Source organism: Calypte anna, chromosome 1 (genome assembly GCF_003957555.1).
Source record: "Calypte anna isolate BGI_N300 chromosome 1, bCalAnn1_v1.p, whole genome shotgun sequence".
Taxonomy (NCBI): domain Eukaryota; kingdom Metazoa; phylum Chordata; class Aves; order Apodiformes; family Trochilidae; genus Calypte; species Calypte anna.
Window position 1 is genome coordinate 6,672,896 of NC_044244.1, and position 19,954 is coordinate 6,692,849.

At 43.0% G+C, this 19,954-nt stretch overlaps 1 protein-coding gene across 2 annotated transcripts in view; it reads left to right on the plus strand.

Moving 5' to 3' along the window:
• The window catches only part of CAMK1D (calcium/calmodulin dependent protein kinase ID), a 228,202-nt gene that overhangs the window by 158,473 nt on the left and 49,775 nt on the right, over nt 1-19,954 (plus strand). For both annotated transcript variants that reach the window (XM_030466180.1, XM_030466169.1), the window contains exon 4: nt 19,151-19,289. In XM_030466180.1, coding sequence (XP_030322040.1) covers nt 19,151-19,289 — 139 coding nt within the window. The remainder of the gene's footprint in view (nt 1-19,150; nt 19,290-19,954) is intronic.

Here is a 19,954-nt window from a genome sequence, read left to right on the forward strand (position 1 = left end):
AATAAAAAGCATTAATGTCTGAATCACTGGCTGCTTTTGCACTGTGCCCCGTGATCTGCTCTCAGTACAGATTTTGTTTGAAAAAATTTTAATGTTAGGATTTAGTTGTACCAAGTTAGAGAAAATAAATAAATTAATTCTTCCCAGCTCTCAGTTTCAGTGTTGTGTCCCTTACAAGTGCTGTGGCACTTTGTGATCCAGGGCAGGAGGAGGTGGGATGGGTGTTTCCCAGGTGGGGTGATGAGGGCAGGATGCAAGGTGACTTCCCAAAATCAGTGAGATAGGAGCAGAGCTGGAGCCCAGTACAGAAGCAGAGTTGTGAGATAAAACTCTGAGCATCATCAGTACTCTAAACCAGGAGAGGCCAGAAGGAGGAGGCCTTCATGGGAGTGAAAGGGGGAGAGCAGCATGGCAGAGAGGAGACCTGGGCACCCTGTGATATCCCACTCACTGGATTAGAACCTGATGAAATCACTTGTGTATTTTTTTTTTTTTTTGGTGGATGCAGTAATTTTTCCCTGCAGCTGGGGTCCTTCACAGAGTGTCTGTGGGATCACATCTTTATCTGATGTCCCATCTGTTGCTTGAGGACCTTCAGGGCAAATTCAAAGCCTGTTTGCAGTCAGGGGAGAAAATCCCTGTTGTCTGCAGTGGTTCAGACCTCAGCATCTCACTGTTTTTTTCAGTATGAATATTGAAATTTGTCATCTTGCCTTGGTTGATGGCTCGTGTACCCAGGTGGAGCAGGTGCCAGCAGAGCTGCATCCTCCTGCCCCAGAGCTGCTTCCCTGCAGGGTTTGCATCTGCTGCTGCAGGAAGGAATATCCTAAAACGTGTCTGAGTTTTAGGCAGTGGGTTCAGCTGCCTTATCTAGTTTGGCAGCTCACTCTGAGCTTCTAAATGATCTACATTTTTGTTCCTATAAATAACGACAGCAACAATAATCATGACTATTGTTGTGCCGTCTGTCTCTGGAGCAAGCCCAGGCTTGTGATCCAGCTGCTCCTCCAAGGAGCTGCTGTTTTTTTGCACACTCTCTGTGTATTCCCTTTCAGTCTGATGTCCTGCTTGTGCTGCTGAGGGATCAAGAGGGATGCTGCAGAAAGCTGCAGGTCCCAGGGGGAACCAGCACCTGTGTTGCAGCTACAATGTCATTGCCCCTTCCACATCTCTGGGTCAGGTTTGTCGTGGTGTCTGCACACACCATGGTTTTGTGATGGACACATCTGATCGCCTGAGACCCAACACCTGGGAATCTCCTGTACCAGGCCTTAGGGAGCAGGGATGTCTGTTCTTGCAAGCTGAAGTGTTTTAGGAGATGTCTATTGATCTACAGCAATATTGTCAATCCGCTATATTGTCACTAGCTGCTTGGATCTGGTGACACTGTTGTGTGCAGGAAGTGTTACTTCATTAACATGTTCTGTCTGCTGGGTGACCATGTCCTAAGGAAGCCAAACTGTAGAAAAAATTGTAATAATACAGCTTGGTTTTGCATCTTCAAAGAGGGCTTTGGTCAACTGTGCAGGTTAAGTCATCTGTTTTTGTGTCTGAGCTTCCAGGCTCTGGAGCACTGGGATATGAGGCATTGCCTTGCTGGAGGGTTGGGCACTCCCAGCCTCAGTGCATGTGGGCACTTCAGGCAGAACATTGCAGCACAGTAATTATTAAAAAAAAATCATAAAAATATCTGCTGCATTTTCTCAATAAATATGGTTTCTTTTAACTGAGTATGACACAAAGGTGCTTTTAATGTACTGGAATAGAATTGTAACAAAAAACATGGTTTAACAAGGTTATTTAGGCCTGGTGTTTAACAGCTACAGGGGGGGTAAATATTGAGAATTTCTGTTTCCCTGACCTCCTGAGAACACAGCAGCAAGATCCCTCTTAATTGAACCCTTAAACTTTTAATGCAGTCCCTGGCCTGATATACATTCACCATATGTTTTACTTAGCTGTTAAATGGTTGACTAAGGCCTTTACTTGGCCTGTTAAACTGAATTGATGACATTTTAATATTGCACAGGGAATACCAGAGCCGAATAGAAAACAGACATCTGTGGCACTGAGATGGGTCAGTCCTGGTGCTGAACTGAGGATCTGAACCAGGGAGCTGAGTTCTTGCAACCGAAGCAGCATAAATAACACAGCAAGAACAGGAAAGCATTTCCAGCAGTGGCTTTGGGTGTTCATACCTGGTTATAACTCATTATTTAAGGGATGTCAAAAAGCATTTTGTAAGTCATCAGGATGAGTGTGTTTTCCATACTGGTCTGTAACAGGCAGCTGAAGTCAATGGCTTCTTCCACTGCCTAAATACACCTGGATTGCCTGGGGGAGAGGTGGACACACTCTCTCTCCTGAAGACCAAACCTGGCCTGATGATTTTTCAGTTACTTGTAGACAGCATGGGCTAACACTAGCATCTACTAAAAACCTGACAGGACAAATGTATTTCTTAAAGGGATTGATCTGGCTCCCTACAAATGTTAAGGGTCCATTTTAATGAACCCTGTTACTGCTCCATGACATCAGCATCAGTAAGGCAGTCACAGTGCTGAGTAAGTGATGTGGCACTGAGGAAGTCTCAGTTCTTTCTGAGAGGTGGAACATTTTCAGAAAGAAGCAGGGAAAACACCCTGTGGTTCAGGGCATTTTCCAAGAGCCATAACTGTTGGCTTGAATCCCCCTCTCCTCTACTCCAGCTGGAGAAGGAAGCAGAATTTGTGCCCCATGCTCTTGGGGCTTTGCTGCTGGCATTTGGCTGCATGACAACTCTTGACCTGGTGGCAACAGCAGTACCTGGGTTGTTCAAACATGTCTTTGATCATCAGTGCTCAATTTCCCCTCCAGGGACCTATGTCCCTTTTTAGATTGATCCTTCAGTGACTTGCCTAAGGTTGCAGGGGAGATCAGTGGCAGAATGAAGATGAAATGCAGCTCCCCTGAGCTGATGCCCTTGCCTTGGTGTTTGCAGGGGTCTGGGATGATGCTTCATGTCTCACATCCCCCTGACTGCTGGCATGAGGGTCCTGGGGAGAATTATGGGTTTGTGTGGTAGCACTTGTATTGTACCAGGTGTCATAACTGCAATAATAGTAATTTCTTTGCCATGTCTGGTGTTAGTGACATTTTGATTGATGTGCAGGCAAACAAAGATTGCCAGTGAGGTCTGTGGGTTTTTACCCTTTTATCCCTATTCTTTGGTCTCTTCCTTCAGAACAGCACAACATTCACTGACTTGAATGCTCAGTGCCTCCGTGGCATTCTCTGGATAGAGAACACTGAGTTTTAATCCCATTTCAGTCTAAGAATCCCTCTTTGCAGGTAACCAGTTGCACATCTAGTTTTGCCCTAAAACCATCCATCAGTGTCAGGCTCCAAGGTGCTGGGAGGAAACAAAAGCAGGGATCTTACAAAAGCTCTGTGTTCTATGCACACAGAAGGCATAAAATAGAAGCATTCTTCAGCTGAGAGCATTTGTCTTCTGACTCTGATACTCAGACCTCATCTGCACTGGACTATGCCTGGAGTAGCTACTATAGATATGTTTCTTGTAGATTTTATCTGTGTCAGAATAAAAGTAACTTCATGGTAATTACTCTGCTACACAGATTTTATCACTACCTTGCCACGTCCTTCTTAATATTGGAGTCACTGCTGGTCACACTGGCTGTGCTCTGGCTTTGTTTTCATGCCCTAAAATTAAGCAGTTTTGAATGAAATCTTCCTCTGTTGTCATCAGTGCAGGACCACTGGCATGTCTGGGTTTGTCCTACTTGGAATTTGGCCATTGCTTGGCAGATGCTATCACTGAATGCAGGATGCTCAGATCTCTGTGCAGGGCTTGTGAGTCCTGCAGCTAAAGGCTGCATTTCATTTTTGTCTATGAGTTTTTGCAGTGTGCTTGGCCTACTATGTTAGCAAAAGAACCCCCTAGGTATCTGGCTGTTTTCTAAAGTCCCTGGTGTTATTAGTGTATAAATCACACAGCCTAGGAGCACAGGGAAGGGTATAGTTGCTAGCTTATTGTTTGGGTTTAATCTCATCATTATGTTTGGCTTGGGATGGAGGAGGAAATTTTGATTTTAATTTTCACATAACTGTGTTTATACCATGAAGTACACGCTGAGGAGCCAGGATTGGAACATAAGTGTATCCCTATAAAATGTAAAATGAGAATTAAAAAGATATGTTTAAGTCACCACAGAATCCATGAAATGAAGAGGTCATGTGAATTTGTCAGCAGGGATGCCCAGGACCTCCTCAGATGCTCTAATGGCCAAATTAAGTAGATAGTGTTTAAATGGTAATGCCAAGGAGTCCCTGGGGGATGTACTGAGCTGTGACAGTGACAGCTCAACATTGCACCAAGCAGCACAACCCTTTACATCCTTCAAAAGTGGGGTGCTGTCTTATACCTCCCCTGTGGCCAGGGTGCCCAGCAGAACACAGACTCCTGGGGTCACCAGGAGCCCTGGGCTCCTCCAAGAGCAGGAGGGCTGAGCTAAGAGGAGCAGTTTGATGGCTGTAATCTGAAGCTGGTGCAGTTTTACAGCTTGTTATTTTTTTTCTATTGCTCGGGGCTTGCTCATGAATGGGATTTTATAGGGCTGTTTAAGTATGAAATATGGAACATAGGGGAATTATGTTCTTTACAGTCCCCAGGAGCTCAAGGAAGAGCTGTGCACGGGGCAAGGCAGACAGTAGGAGGCAGCAAGTTCTCTTTGAGGCTTCAGGATAATCCTGTTGGATGCTCTGAAGGCTTGAGGGAAATGAGGACTGTGTCCTTACTCTTTCATCACCTTGCTTTGGGGTGGTGCTTCCCAGGAGCTGCCTTTGGGGTGGGAAGGAGATGTTCATAGTGGTGTGGGGTGGGATGGACAGGAACACCACTGTGCCCTTTTCCAACACCAACTGAGAGGGTGACCCAGGTGTTCATGTGAGATAAATCTCTGAACTGGGCTGTACCGAGCTTTTTGGGAGGGAGCTCCCACCGATTACAGCATCTGAGAGAACCTGGTTGAGCTTTCCTCAGTTTTTCTCCAAATAAGTTTGGTTGTTTGTTGTATCAGTTTCAGCTTTGCTGGTTTCAAACATCAGCTTTTACAGTTTGTCACTATTTCACCTGTTGAAAGATATTACAGGAAGAGGCACAGTGGTGGTAACACAGACTCCTAAAACATTGAACATGAACTGTAAGGATTTGGTTGTTGGCATCGATTTGCTCTTCGTCTTGAAGATAAAATTAATGTGGAACAACTTGTGTTGATTAACATAGAAATAGCAGGAGGCTGATTTTCTGTGACAAGGAAACTGAGTGAAATGTTAGAATAGACAGCAGGCTAGGAGCAATAATGTATAAGTGGGTATTTAAAATCTCTCCCAAAGCCATGGGATAGTCCCAGTGAAAACCAGAATGCCTGGCAGTCAGCCAGCCCAGTTTGTTAAGACACAGGAGCAAATAAACCTTTAAAAATAATAGACACAAAATCTTCCATCTTTTGCTGAAGTCTTCATTATTAGCATGAGCATGTGTCTGTTTTCATCTGTGTGATTAGATTCTTGGAAGTTGTCTCCTTGATGAATTGATGATTTCCATTAGAAACATCTCAATGGCCTGGACTAAATCAGCCACCAGTAAGGCAATAATTGAAGAATTACAAAAATAAGCCCCAGGGCACAGTTTTATGTAGGACATTCTGGAAACTTTCTCTTTTGTGTACTCTTCTCCTACTATATCATCCCTCCAGGAAGGGTGGTTTTATTCTTTCAAAACCCAGTAAATTCAGCTGTTGCACACAAAGGAACTTGTAAATCTGTGTCTGTGGCAAGTGGGTTTAGTGCTGGGCTACCAGGATGGACTGAGCAAGGAGAGGGGGTTCCTCCTAGCAAGATCATCCTTTCTGTCCTCTCTGGTTTCACTCATGGTTTTCATGCATTTTTGGACTCTTGTCTGCTGGCCAAAGAAGCCTGGTTGCTTCATTGGCTGCTGGTGATGCCTCATTCCTCCCATCTCTCACAGGGATGACATGAACAGCATCTCCTTGAGGAGCTCATCCAATGGTAGTTGAAGAGCATGAATCACATGAGATTTGATGGTTCACATGCCCAACCTCTGGGGTTTTTGGGGGGGCAATATTAGGAATTTGGACGAGGTGCCTTTTTTTTTTTCTTTAAGAAAATGCCTCTTGTATACCATTTATCTTCTCTAAAGGCCCTGAGAGAAAACCACAATAAATCAGTGGGTCCTTCTGGGCCCTGCCGTGCCTTATCTGTGCAAAGGGGGCAGCTTGGAAATTATCTGTTGCTAATGGAGGAAGGCAGCTGGGGATCTGCAAATAAACACAAGGCTTTTGTGGGCAGTGCTGCTCTTGGCCCCTCAGCAGTGCATGAGCAGCATCACAAATCACATCCACTTGCAGGCTTCCTGCACAGAGCTGGAAAAGAATGGGTAATGTGAAAAATTGCAATGAATTTGGGTCAACGAGAGGAAAGTCTCTGGTGGAACACAGCAGAGTGTGCAGTGCAGTTGGAGCAGTGGGATTTAGGCCTTTGTGTTTGCCAAAAACTGCTTTTAGCAGCTTTGATCTGTTTGTGTGGGCCATGCATCCTCACTCACCGTGTCCTGTGTCCACTCTCCCCTCTTCAGAGGTGACTGGGCAAGAGATGAATTGATTTGCATGCAATCCTCAGGTCTGCAAATTCAATTCCTCTTCCTTCTGGTTCTTTCAATGACATTACAAGAGCCATTGCAGCTCCAGATGAAGCTGAATTTGCTGGCTAATGATATAAAGATACAATATTGCTTGAAACAGTCACGTAAGTTTTATTTAGCTGAGACTGCACCCGAGCTGAAAGACTTCAGCTTGATGTCTGTCTACATCAGTCAGTGGGAATATTTTGATTGAACAGCAGTGAAATAAACATTCTGAAATGTAGCAGAGTGAACAAATGATGTTCAGAAGAGAGTGATGACTCCATATTGGAGACTCCATATTCTTTTTAGGTTTCATTTGGTTCAATACTGAAATATAGGTGCTTGGCAGTGGTCCATATGCTGTCAAGAATGGCCAAATCATTACTGATGCAGATGTGAGGATACTCAACATAGCAACTAAAGTTTCCAAAGGGAGAATGGCAGTGAGCATCGATGTACATGTGCTCAGTTTCTGGTTATCTCTTCAAAGAGGCTGTGAAGGTAGCTGCTGAATATCACTTTTCTCAGAAACATCAGACTGAAACAAGAAAAATGAAGTTAGCACAACCTGAAAAGAGTAAGGGTGTTTTAATGGTGCTGAAAAGTCTGCAGACAGTGTTGGCAGGGATCTGATGACAGGACATCAAAAATCATCAGTGGAAAAAACCTCCATGTAATTAGTCAATGCATGTAATTAACCACTGGACAAAGTAGACAAGGGATTAGTGGCATCTTCTAAGTCAAGCCTGGCTATGCTGCTAAATGATAGTTTTTTGTTCATCCAGGAACTAAAGATCTGAAGCAGAAATTGTACAGACTTTGTTTTGTCTTGGGTCAGACTAGATTATTACACTGGCTTTAAAATCTATGAGTCTGTCATATTTGATCTTAAGTGAGTGAATCAAAAGACTCACCTAATGTAGATATGCACATTCGGACTGGAGTTGAGTGAATTATTCAATAAATAATTCGATGAGCACAAATGTAAGACTATGAGTGCCATTCTTTTGGGTCATGCTGAAGATTCAGCTGTTCCAGGACCGCTCCTCAGATGACAAATGTTTTCATGTTAAATCTGCCACCTCCTAATTCCATACAGTTGCCCATTTCTGTGAAATAATTCTTTGTATTTCCCTTTTCCATGTTCCATCCTTTTCAGGATTTTGTAGAGCACTACTCCATCTCCTCTGTCATCTCTTCTGTATGACTATACTTTTGACCAAAGCATCTTCAAGACTCTCTCCTTAAAGGTCATCACAGTGGGATTTGTCCAAATGAACACAGAAATTGACATTTCTGTCCCTGACACCCTGCTCTTAGCAGTATCACACCCTAGAAGTGCCTCCTTCCTTGTGCTGGCTGAAGGAGATGAGGGTGGTAGCTCTCATACAGATGCTTGTTCTGTAGAACTGCAAAACTGGGTGAGATTAACTCTGTCAGAAGTGTTGAAGGTGTGAGGGCACCAGGGATGTTTAGGGGGACAAATTATTTCCTCCTTTTTACTCCGTTTTGTCTCAGACCTTCTGTTTGCTTTTTCATGGCTGCAGAGCATTTCAGAAAATTGTCCTTGATAAGTCAAACATTTATTTCCAAACTTTTATAGATATTGTATGGCCTAAAATCATTCATGTACCATAAATTTTTTTTCTTGTATTTACTTCAGTTCCTTGCAGATTTTTTAAGAAATACTTCATTATAAACAAGTAGAACCTTGTGTTTCCCAGTTCTCTGCAGTTTCTTCACACTTTCTCAAAAGTTGAAGACCACATTCATGAGTTTAGAAATGTATAATAGTCTGATAAAACAAGATATTTATATCATTTAAAGTTAAATTGATCTTTTTGGTTTTAATATTTTTCTTCCAATGTATTGTATCTACCCAGTGCTTCGACAAGCTGATTTTTATAACAACATATCTTGACCAGTTGATTGCATTTCTTCCTATGGTTCAAAATAAATTTTTGTTGCATTCATACAGTACAGAGGGAAAATCCAAAGCCTGTATATATTGTACAACCTATAGAAAAGCTAGAAAAATAATAGAATTCCTGTGAGGTACAGATGATACAAGTTGATTCAGAGCTCTTCAGAGACAAGTATTGCCCTGTGTCATTGACTGTTTCCACAATGCCATCTGCCTGCAAACTTGCTTGCAAGAAATCACGTGGAAAGAAGGCTCAGAAAAAGGAATATGCAGACAAAAGCAATTTTTAATTAAGTGTTATTCACAGAAAAGCTGAGCTTTTTGTGGTCCAGCTGAGAGTGACTTTGCTATACTTTTCTGTGGTCCTTTCTGATATTTAGGACAATTCTTAGTGCTGCATTCATCTTGTATTTCAGAATTGTTTACCCGACGTTGCGTAACTTACGGTATCCGTTTTCAGTGACATCAGTTCTCATTATTTTTAGGTCTGTTCTTCCTAGTTAATGCTGGCAGGACATCGAGCTTGGTTTCCATTGGAAAACAAGTCAAAAGGAAAACAAACCCAAACTGTTAGTGCTGAAACATGACCTACTTTTAAATTGCTGTCAGGTGAGGGATCTCCTCCAGATTTTTACTCTCCGCTTATGTTACGGAAAGCTGGAGGAATGTGACAGTAGTTGGGATACACATGATTCCAGTCCTCAGACACTGGAAAACATATTTTGTGTGGTGATTTGTCTACAGAGCTCTATTTTTCTGTTTTCTAGAAGTAAAGGGAGAAAGGCTGAAGCAACAGAATCTCATGTGTGTGTATATATATATATATATATATACACAATGAACAAGAGTGATTGGGCTCATTTACTAACATCTCATATAAGGAAATTAATAAGTAAGGGAGTAATTGCTTCTTTAAAACTAAACTTCTGAGTTATTCAGTGCATACTGTTTGTATTTTATTGTAATTTTAAGCATATATCTTTTTTTTTCCACATTGAAACGTGTGGTGAAACCATTGTATGCACCAATTCACATGTGCTGAAAAGGATTCACAGGTGAAAGTCAACGTTGCTGAGCTTCAACTTTGCCTTTTCATTTAATGCAAAGCCATGAAGAAATGTTAACTGAATAGCCAACATGTATGTCTGAATCATAGAATCATGGAATGGGTTGGGTTGGAACAGACCTTTAAAAGCCATCCAGCCCAACCCCCCTGCAGTGAGCAGGGACATCTTCAAGTAGGTCAGGTTGCTCAGAGCTCCATCCAACCTGACCTTGAATGTTTCCAGAGATGGGGCATCTATTACCTTTCTGGGCAACCTGTGCCAATGTTTCATCACCTTCCATAGTTTTTTTTTTTTTTAAATGTCAAGGAGCACACTTGAGTGTGATCAGTCTGTTAACACCAGATGATTCCTTGGCTCCTCTGGAGGTGCCAATCAAACTAGAAGCTCAGCAGACTGGGAAAAAAAGATGTGCCCATTTTCTGCATATCGTGGTGTTTGTAGAGCTCAGCAGAACACTAGGGATATGAAAATTTGCTGCAGTATTCCTTAAGATTTGATTGGAAGTTGCTTTACTGCAGCTATGTTCCTCCTAAGTAGTGATGGAGCATTGCTGGAGCTGGCAGGTCTGAGGTCTCCCCCTCACTGCTGCTTGGGGGGACAAGCACAGATAGAGGTAAGTGGGGTGGTGGCATTTGAAGGGCTGACATGAAAGAGTAAGGTTTAGTCACAAGAGACTTAAAAACCTGAGGTCCTTTGTCATTTGGGTGCTGTTAGTGCTGTCACACTTCTTCCTGCTGATGGAACCAGGGGGAATTTTGAAAACAATGTTTAGTATTTGTATATGGAATAAAATTTTGAATAAAACAAGGCAGTATCATGGACCATGAAAAATCATGGACCTCAAAAGAGTTCTGCAGTAAGGATTCTGAGAAGGAAAATCTTGTCTCCAAAGATTTGAACTGCCAAACTACATTGCAGCTCTGAGCTGAGCTTTCCAGAGACTTGATGGTCTTGTCCCAGAGGAAACAGAAGTCTGTTCTCCAAAGCACAGCCTCACTACAGCTGCTCAGTAAATGTCATATGCAACTTTTTATGCAGTTAAAAAACCCACATTTTGTTTTGCTCAGTTTGCTACTGAGAGATGACCACATCATTTTTGCCCAAACTTTTTGAAAACCCCTCAGAATAGGGGGCAGCCCACTGGTGATGAAGGGCTGGGGAACCATTAGCCCCTCAGAATCAATCCTCCAGCAATGTTGCCTTGAACACTATGAAAGGAGATGGTGCAACACCCTCTCTACCACATGGACACACACTTGTACTCTAGAAAAGTAAGGCAAAATTAATCCTGTGTCCTTTCTTTGGTGGCACTGGAGCTTATGTTGCAGTCAGACTTTAAGGTAGGTGATTTAAAGCTACAATACCAAGGGAAGTTCTTGCCTCATTCAGGCTGGATACTTCATGATGTGTTGCAAATGAGAAAGCCAGTACAGCTTTCTGAGATCTGTACTGAATAGTGCAGGTCTCTGCAGAACACACAGTATTTCTGCAGCAGTATCTGTCCCTCCCTGATTAGCACCTTAGATTATTGGTAGAATGAGAATTTTAATCATATAGTTATATTTGAAAAAGGTCAGTTTAAATAATCATAATATTCCTTGCAGGGTCTGAGATCTATTAATCTCTTCACTCATTTTCTTTTTATGTGCTAGGCTGTTTGAACAATGAGACAGGAGCAGCCAATTTCTCTTTCCTTTCAAACACTGAGCTGCACAGGTTTCCTTTCTGGTTCTCATGCATTTTCACAATGCAGAGGAAGTTTAAAGCCAAACAGCAAAGCCCACCATTAAAAAGAAAATAATTTTTAAAATGTAAATATTTGTATTAATAATAATTTCTTCATTAGAGAAAGCTCATACTCAAAGCCTGAACTTCCCAGGACCAGTCCCTTCAGTCTTCCTTATCTCACCTCCCACTTCCACCTTCGTGCCCCAGGGATGAGCTTTGTGCTTTTTCTGATTTATATTGTAGGAAACTGTGAATGTGTAACTTCTGACCAATGAGCTGTTCTCAGCTGTAGGGTAATGCTTGTATTTTACCTATTTTTAATCTTGGCCTGGAATGGTCCAAATTCCTGCAATCAGCCCTCTTTTTGTTAGGCATCCCTAAGCTGAAGGTTTAAAGTGTTAATGAGTCCTTGGGGATGTCTCTGCCTTCCTGGTGTTTCTGACCCAGCCTGGGTCATTTAATGGGCAATTAATGGGCAATTTAATGATTTGTCCTCTGGATCCTGGCTTGGGCTGCAGTGAAGCATCAGCTGAACTTCAAGTGCTTCTGGAGGGAGAAGCTTCCTGGCTCTGAAGGGCTTCAGTGGGATTCTTTGTGTAAATCTACTGCTGATGGGTTCATCAATAAGACTTTTGATAAAAAGCAATTAAGCTGTCAAGCAGTAAACAATCCAGAGCAATTTCAGCCTGTACTCCAAAGGATACAGAAAAGAAAAACATCAACATTTTGCCAAATGGCAAGGAAGCCAAAGTGGTATTTCAAAGGGTGTTATTTTTCAAGCTCCTAAAACAAGCAGAAAGGTTGCTAGACTTGATAACGAGGGGGGGTGAATAAATTAGAGGATTTATCTGTACACACAGATGGTACCAGCAAGAGAAAAAAAGGGTAACATAAATACTTCATGTCAACAGATGAATAACATCTTTTTCATGAAAGCATTGATTTGTTCTTTTATTCATGTATTTTGTTTTTTTACCTGAAGTCTAACAGAAGTAGGCATGTCCCCTGCCAGCAACCCCCTGCAGTGGTGGCCTGGCAGGTACCTTAGGATGATGTGCAATGCATGGGTGCAGGTTTCACACAAACCATCAGAAACCCAGACACTGGCTCTTTGTTTATGAGTTTAGAAGTCTTAAATTATGAAAGAGATTTTATTTGGTGCTCATCTTTGAGCAAAGCATTTCTTTGGAACTTTTCACATTGGGTTTTCCTGATGGTGCTGCAAAGAAATCAGTTCCTTCAGAAAAAGGTTGATCAAGTCCTTTTTCCTTCCTTGCATCAGGGGCTGTTTTCTTTTTATTTGCCAGTTTGTCTCTTTCCTCATTAACTTTACAATTAAATGGATTAATATAAAGTAAATGTGTAATACTAATGCTGAAATGTCTCCTCATCTCTCCCAAGTTATATCTATTCATTAGAAATAACAGAAATAGAGGAGTTGTGTAGTGACAAAGACTCAGAGCCCTGGTAGGTATTAGGACATTGTTTCAGCATCCTCACCTTTGCCTCTAATGAGGATTTTAATGTCTCCCAGTCTCTGGGCAGGGTGTCCAGCCAACAGTGTGCACACACAGAGCCCAGAAAGTGGGGTTCCTCATCTGTGTACACCAAAGCACTGGAATTTTGGAAGGTTTTTGAAACCTGTTCTCAACCAAGACACTCAGTGTGGCAGCCTGTGCTGGAGGTTTGGATCTGTATTTAAACACCAAATGGGGATCAAACAAGAAGCAAGATTTCCAAATCCAGCCATGGGGAAAAAAACAAATATAAGAATATACACAAATTCTATTTTTAACATCTGTCTCTGTTTCCATGTTCATCATCATTAGAGCTGACAAACTCTGCATAGCTGACCCTAGACCAGAGCACTGTAGGAGTTTCCTACAAACTCTTACAATGCACCAGGATAGATCCTCCGAAATATTTGCATCATCTGCATCACTGATACATGAATTTTCCTTAATGAAACACTGCATCCATAACATTTTATCTCAGGAAAACCTGGAACCCCAGTGCAGTCTGTGTCTCCTTGCTGACACTGCAGATAATGCCTCTGGTTTCATATGGTCAAGCTGTGTCCTGCTGGCTCTCTTCATAATGGGGTTTGATGGGAAGATATTGCTCTCAGCAGGGTAGGGCTTGTGGAAAAGGACATTGCTGTACATCCTGGTTGTTTCTTTGGGGGAAGTCTGATTCTCTCTTGCATGCAATGAAAAAATGGAAAAAAAATGTTTATTCTGGCCTTCCTCGTGTTGAAGGTTTGCAACTTGAACTAAAGGGGAAAAAGCTGCAAGAAAGCTGGAGACAGACTTTCACAAGGTCATGTAGTGATAGGATGAGGGGTGATGGTTTCAATCTGATAGAAGGTAGAGTTAGATTAGATATTAGGAAGAAATTATTTATAGTGAGAATGTTGAGACACTGGCACAGGTTGCCCAGGGAAGCTGTGGATGCCCCATCCCTGGAAGTGTTCAAGGTGAGGTTGGATGGGGCCTGGAGCAACCTGGTTGGGTGGGAGGTGTCCCTGTCCTTGCAGAGGGTTTGGAACCAGGTGATCTTTAAGGTCCCTTCCAACTCAAACCATTCTATGATTCTGTAGGCACATAGCATCAGGTAAAAGATATGGAAGTGAAAAGTATTCATGTTTACATTTCTGTTTTATTTTGTAGCTTGCTTAGGGTTGTTTTTTTTCATTTTTAACTAAGTGAATCTTCTGGGCATTGTTTTGAAAGTGATTCCCATATTCCTAGAGCCAGGCAAGCCAAATGTTGATGCTGTCCCTGTGTGATGTGGACACCCAGCTTCACTCCTTCTCCAAGCACTGGGCTTTCTCCACACCATTTGGTGAACCAGGGCAGGGCCACTGCTTGGTGGCCAAGCAGGGAGCAAGGGCTGGAGCAGCACATCTCACAGGGGGTCCCAGCAGTTGTTCATGCAGAATAAGGTGCATCTGCAGCTACTTTGGTGATTTTTGTACAGCTCTGAGGCCCTGGGCAGGGCTAAATATACTCTAGATCACAGCATGACACTTGAGCTGTTCCCAGGGTGAAATGCTTCCCAGGTAACTTGGCTACACCTTCTTTGATCTTTTTTTTTTTTTTTTTGCAAGGAACCCAGATCAAAATCAGCAGGGGAAAAAGGTTCCTTGTGCTTGATATTATGAACAGAGTGCCCAGCACCATGAGCCAGTGCCAGCTGCAAGCCAGGAGCAAGGAGCAGTCTTCTTCCACTAATCAAAAATTCCTCCCACCCTCTCTTTCTGTTCTGTTTTAAATTTCTTTAAGACAAAGACCTAATTCTCCTCTTACTCCCTGCAGTTTCAACTCTGCCTTCTGTGCACTGCTCAGAATTGCCATAGAGAGGGCAAAGCTGGTGCTGCCATTAAAAAACAAAAAAGGGAATTATCCCAGAATAATAAAGACTGGAACAAACAAATTGCAGGAGCATTTTTTGAGTGCCCAGGTCTGTTCAGAGCAAGATGCCAAAAAGGGGGTTGGGATTGAGACAGACAGACCATGTCTCCACCATGAGTTAGAGCTCAAATGCTCTCCCACAGCTGCCCTTGCTGGTTTGCTTCTGGAACAGCATTGACTTCTGCCAGATCTCAGGCACCATACAGGGAGCAGCATTTTCAATCATGTTTTGGGTGAGTTAACCCTGTTTTGGAGGAGAAAAGCCATATGGACCATAAGCTCCATATGGAAAGTAGTCATGGCTTTGGGTGCTGATTTGCAGAGCAGCCCTGGAAGGTGAACCCAGCCTTGACAATGCCCACAGCTGGGAGATTCCTAGGTGAGTGCAAATATGTAATGTAAATCCTGTGTTCCATAATGTGGAGTGACCCCAGGAATAAATAGGAGCAGGGATCCCTTGATTCTCAGCAGGTAGCTGGGCTGTAATTAATCTGAATAAGAAAGTGGCTGCAAACTTACCAGCTGCTCCGAGTCCTTGGATTGAGCTCTGGCTTGCAATACATCATTTAAGAGGTTACAAATATTTTCTATGCATTGAAATAAAATTATAAGCAGATTGAGCCTTGGTACAGTAGATCCACTGGGCTAAGCTTGACTAAGAAAAACTTTCAATTAAAGACTGAGGCTTTAGGGGTATGAGGAGTGAACTGGCATGGAGGGAAATTCTGTTGTTGTCATAAAAAAAATTTGTGGAAGTATGCTCCCTGCAAATGTTGAATGTCCTTGTGCAGGAAAGCAGATGATGTAAATCAGTATGGAATAAAGCAATTCATCTCTTGAATATAACAAAAGTTACTGTAAGAAATTGCAAAACAGCATGCAGTGCATTTTCATGGGGAAATGTGCTGAATTCAGTCACACTAATTACTGTGTGGGCTCAATTTTCAGTGCAATCAATCCACAGGAAACAAAAGGGCTGCAGGGGAAATATAAAAAGGCAGTCAGCTAATAGGAGCCAGATTTAATAAAACTGTATCTGCCTTCAGCAACTGGCTGGGCAGAGATGTGCCTGTTCTGCCTTGGTAAGGCACAGGATGAGGTGGGCAAAGGGTTCTAGGGCTGAGAGGGGCTTGAAGGAGTGTGTCCATGCACCCTCTGCATGTATGCAGATGTATACTATATATACACATCTATATGGGGACTGCAACTCCTGTTGTGAGAAACAGGGCAAGAAAGAGTTTTCATTGAAATTTTTCTGTTCATTGGTCAGGGTGTCCTCTCAGAGCAGGTTCTGGTGCAGCTTCTGCCCACCCATGGCTCTTATCCCACTGTGCTATCAACCACGGGCTCCCTAATTCCATATGGTACCAGGGGGCTTTTCCTTATCCCCCACCCATCCAGCAATGCCCCAGGGCTTCTGGCGTGGCATGAGGTCTTCCAGACTCCAGTCCCTGGATGAACTTTGCCTCTACCACAGAGTTTGGGGCTGATCACCGATAATTTTATCAAACTGTTTGGTTTGTTTTCCTAATGCTTAATAGGGAGATTATCTGGGGTATTTTTTTTTAATCCCTAGATTGCTTTTCAGTTGTGAAGCTGTGCTCATTTTCAGCAGAAGCCCTCTCTTCTATTCAGGCTCCAAATTCCCTAGGAAGTGACTTCATGGCATTATTCAGGCAGATTATTGCTTGGAGTGGCTGTGTCTGAATTACCTAGTGTTCCCATAATGGCAAGCCCCTACTCCAGATGTATTTAATGGCTGCAATCATTTATTATTTCCCTTTTATTAGGTTTGTTTTTAAAGAAAGTTTTGCTGTGCTATTTATGATATGCTAAGTGGTGCGACTTGCTGAAAAAAACATCACATACATTTTTTTAATAGCTTTTGCTTGTTAAAATGGAAATCTTTTATTTAGCCTTGTAGGGTAGGTTTTTTTGCTGACAGTTTTATTATTTCAATTACTCAGACATTTCTTTCCTCTTTTCTTGCCCCAAACATTTCTCCAGGGAGTTTTAATGTGTCCATTCTTTATTTAAGATTGGGTTCTGATCTTCTCATTTCTAGCAGAGCAGAGGAAAAGCGTAATATAGCAGACATTAACTAGTGGTATGTCAAGGTTTTATTTTCTTTCCTCTTCGAGTTGTGGAATCCTTTCCCCATCTCTGTCAGCATCTGGTGATTAATTGTTCTGATAATCAGTGCCTCATCATCAATAACCATCTGCAGCCAGTGCTGGGCTGAGGCTGTGCTCTGCCTGAAGAGTTTGTGGCTGCTGATAAAGGTAGATGGGTAAAGGTGGGGGCCTCTGAGAGCATTTCTAATTTCCAGAGACTTAGAGTCCTTTAACAGACTGAAAGTCTATAGGTACTGGCAGTACCTACCATATGCATTTCACTCACTGAAGGCCAAAGGAGAATGAGACTTCCTCCAAGGGCAAACCTCAGGTCAGTGGAGTGAAAAGTGGGCTCCAAGGGCTCGTTTGGGCTGAGAGAGTTGGAGTTGCTCATCCTGGAGAAGAAGAAACTTGAAGGAGACCTTACAGCTACCTTCCAGTCCCTGAAGGGGCCACAGGAATCATAGAATCTCTGAATGGTTTGGGTTAGAAGGGACTTTAAAGATCATCCAGTTCCACTCAGCAAGGGCAGGGACACCTCCCACTACACCAGGTTTCTCCAAGCCCCATCCAACCTGGCCTTGAACACAGGGACAGGGCAGCTACAGCTTCCCTGGGCAGCCTGTGGCAGTGTCACCGTGTTCACACTGAAGAATTTTTCCTAATGTCTAACCTAAACCTAACCTCTTCCAGTTTAAAGCCATTATCCAGTCATATGGCCACGTGCCCTTACAAAAAGTCCCTCTGCAGCTTTCTTGTAGGCCTGCTTCAGGCACTGGAAAGCTGCTCCAAGATCTCCCTGGAGCCTTCTCTGGGCTGAACAACCCCAACTTTCTCAGCCTGTCTTCACAGGAGAGATGCTCCAGCCCTCTGATCATCTTGGTAGCCCTCTGCTTCAAGAACCCCCTTCCCTTCTTGTGTTGGAGGCTCCAGAACTGGGCACATTCTGGTCACACCAGAATAGAGGATGAGAATCACCTCTCTTGACCTGCTGGCCACACTTCTTTTGATTCAGCCCAGAGTACAGTTGGCTTTCTGGGCTGCAAGAACACATTGCTGGCTCACCTTGAGCTTCTCATCAACCAAGACACCCAGTTCTTTTTCCTCATGGCTGTTCTCAATGCAAGAAAGCTGGAGAGGGACTTACAGGTGTGTGTAGTTATAGGATGAGGGGGAATGGGTTCAAGCTGGAAGATGAGAGATTTAGATGAGATACTAGGATAGATACTAGGAAGAAATATAGATAGATACTAGGAAGAAATTCTTTACAATGACCTTGGTGAGACACTGGCACATGTGGCCCAGGAAAGTTGTGGATGCACCATCCCTCGAAGTCTTCAAGGATCAGTTGGATGGAGCTTTAAGCAACGTGATCTAGTGGAAGTTGTCCCTGTCCCTGCAAGGGAATTGGAACTGGATGATCTTAAAGGTCCCTTTCAACCCAACCTATTCTATGGTTCTATGACACTAGTAGGGAGCTTTCCAGCTTCAGTGGGACAGGCAGACCAAATCCAGCTGTTCACTAGGGTGAGACAGCATGGAAACTGGCACCTGCTTCCCTGGCTCTTGCCAGAGTAAAATTGTGATTTCCATCTTCAAGTTCTTGTAGTGAAATGAGGCAATGAGGCAACCAGGTGCCACTAATTACCAGGGAGTGGGCATGAGCTTGTGTTAAACCCACCTGTGCCTGATTAGGGCGGGCCCCAACTGCGCATGAGCAGGATTAGGAGGCCAATAAAAGGTGAGGCCAGAGACACAAGCTCAGCTCACTTCTGAGCAAGCCAGCAGAGAGGTTAGTTGAATCTGGAGCAGTAGCACCGAGCCAGGGTAACGAGTCCTGAGGGTGACAAACTCAGAGCACTATTTGTGCACTTCTGCTGGAACGGCTGTTGTACCTCAGAGCGCTGTGCCCTCAGAGAGGTTTGTCTTGCAACAAAGTTCTTGTGAGTCTTTAACTATTTCTGGTTTAGTTATGTCTTTACTTTGCTACTCTCCTGGTGTCTGAGGCAGTGATCAGTCCTTGAATTGTGAAGAAACCAAAACCAAATGCTTGTTGGGACAGTAGGAAAGCCTCAGAGCTCCAGAGGGACGTGTGCTTGGACTGCCTGTGGCTCCTGCATGGTCTTGACCATCCTTTCATGAGAAAGAAAGCACATTACAAAGCATTCCCTCACACTTTGGCATCCCATCGTGTGTTCCAGGGTGTCTGGGGGAGAGCTTTTTGACCGCATCGTTGAGAAAGGCTTCTACACTGAGAAGGATGCCAGCACCCTGATCCGACAGGTCCTGGATGCTGTCTACTACCTGCACAGAATGGGCATCGTGCACAGGGACCTCAAGGTATGACCACAATGGGACTTAGCCCTCTGTGACTGGCTCTTTCAGTAAGGTTTTACCATAAAAGGGATGCTCTGAAGGCTCAAAATCCTTCTATTGTAAGGGGGTTTGAATGGGGAGTTGGCAGTCGGTGCTGTGGCAGTGGGAGTTGTGCAGATATCATATGGGGGAAAAGTCACTCATCAAGGCAATCAAAGCATTACATGAAAGCAGGAAACTCAGCTGGGATGTGTTTACTGCTGTAACACAACCTTGAAGATTTGATGTGCTATATTTATTTTTACTTAATAATAATTAGCAACAATAAATTGCGTGGGAAAATGAAATTATTTCCTATTTGGTGTTTTTGGAGACATTAAGGGTAAAGGCTTCTTCTAAGGAACATTGTGTGCCAGTGTGATTCTTAGATTAATTTTCTTTCAGCTGTATTGTGTTTTCATATCAAAACTGCTCAGCTTTTCTTTCAAAAAGAAAAAAAGAGAAAAAAGCCCAAAGCATTATTTATGGAGTTTCCTCCCTATGTCCTAAAACAAGCAGAAAGGTTTGAACAGCACACAGCTAAACTTCCCCATCTGTGATATCACAAATAATAAATTAACAGAAGGAATTAGAAAAAGATACAAATGTCAAAAGAAAACTGGTTTCAGTTGCTAAACTAGTTAATTCAA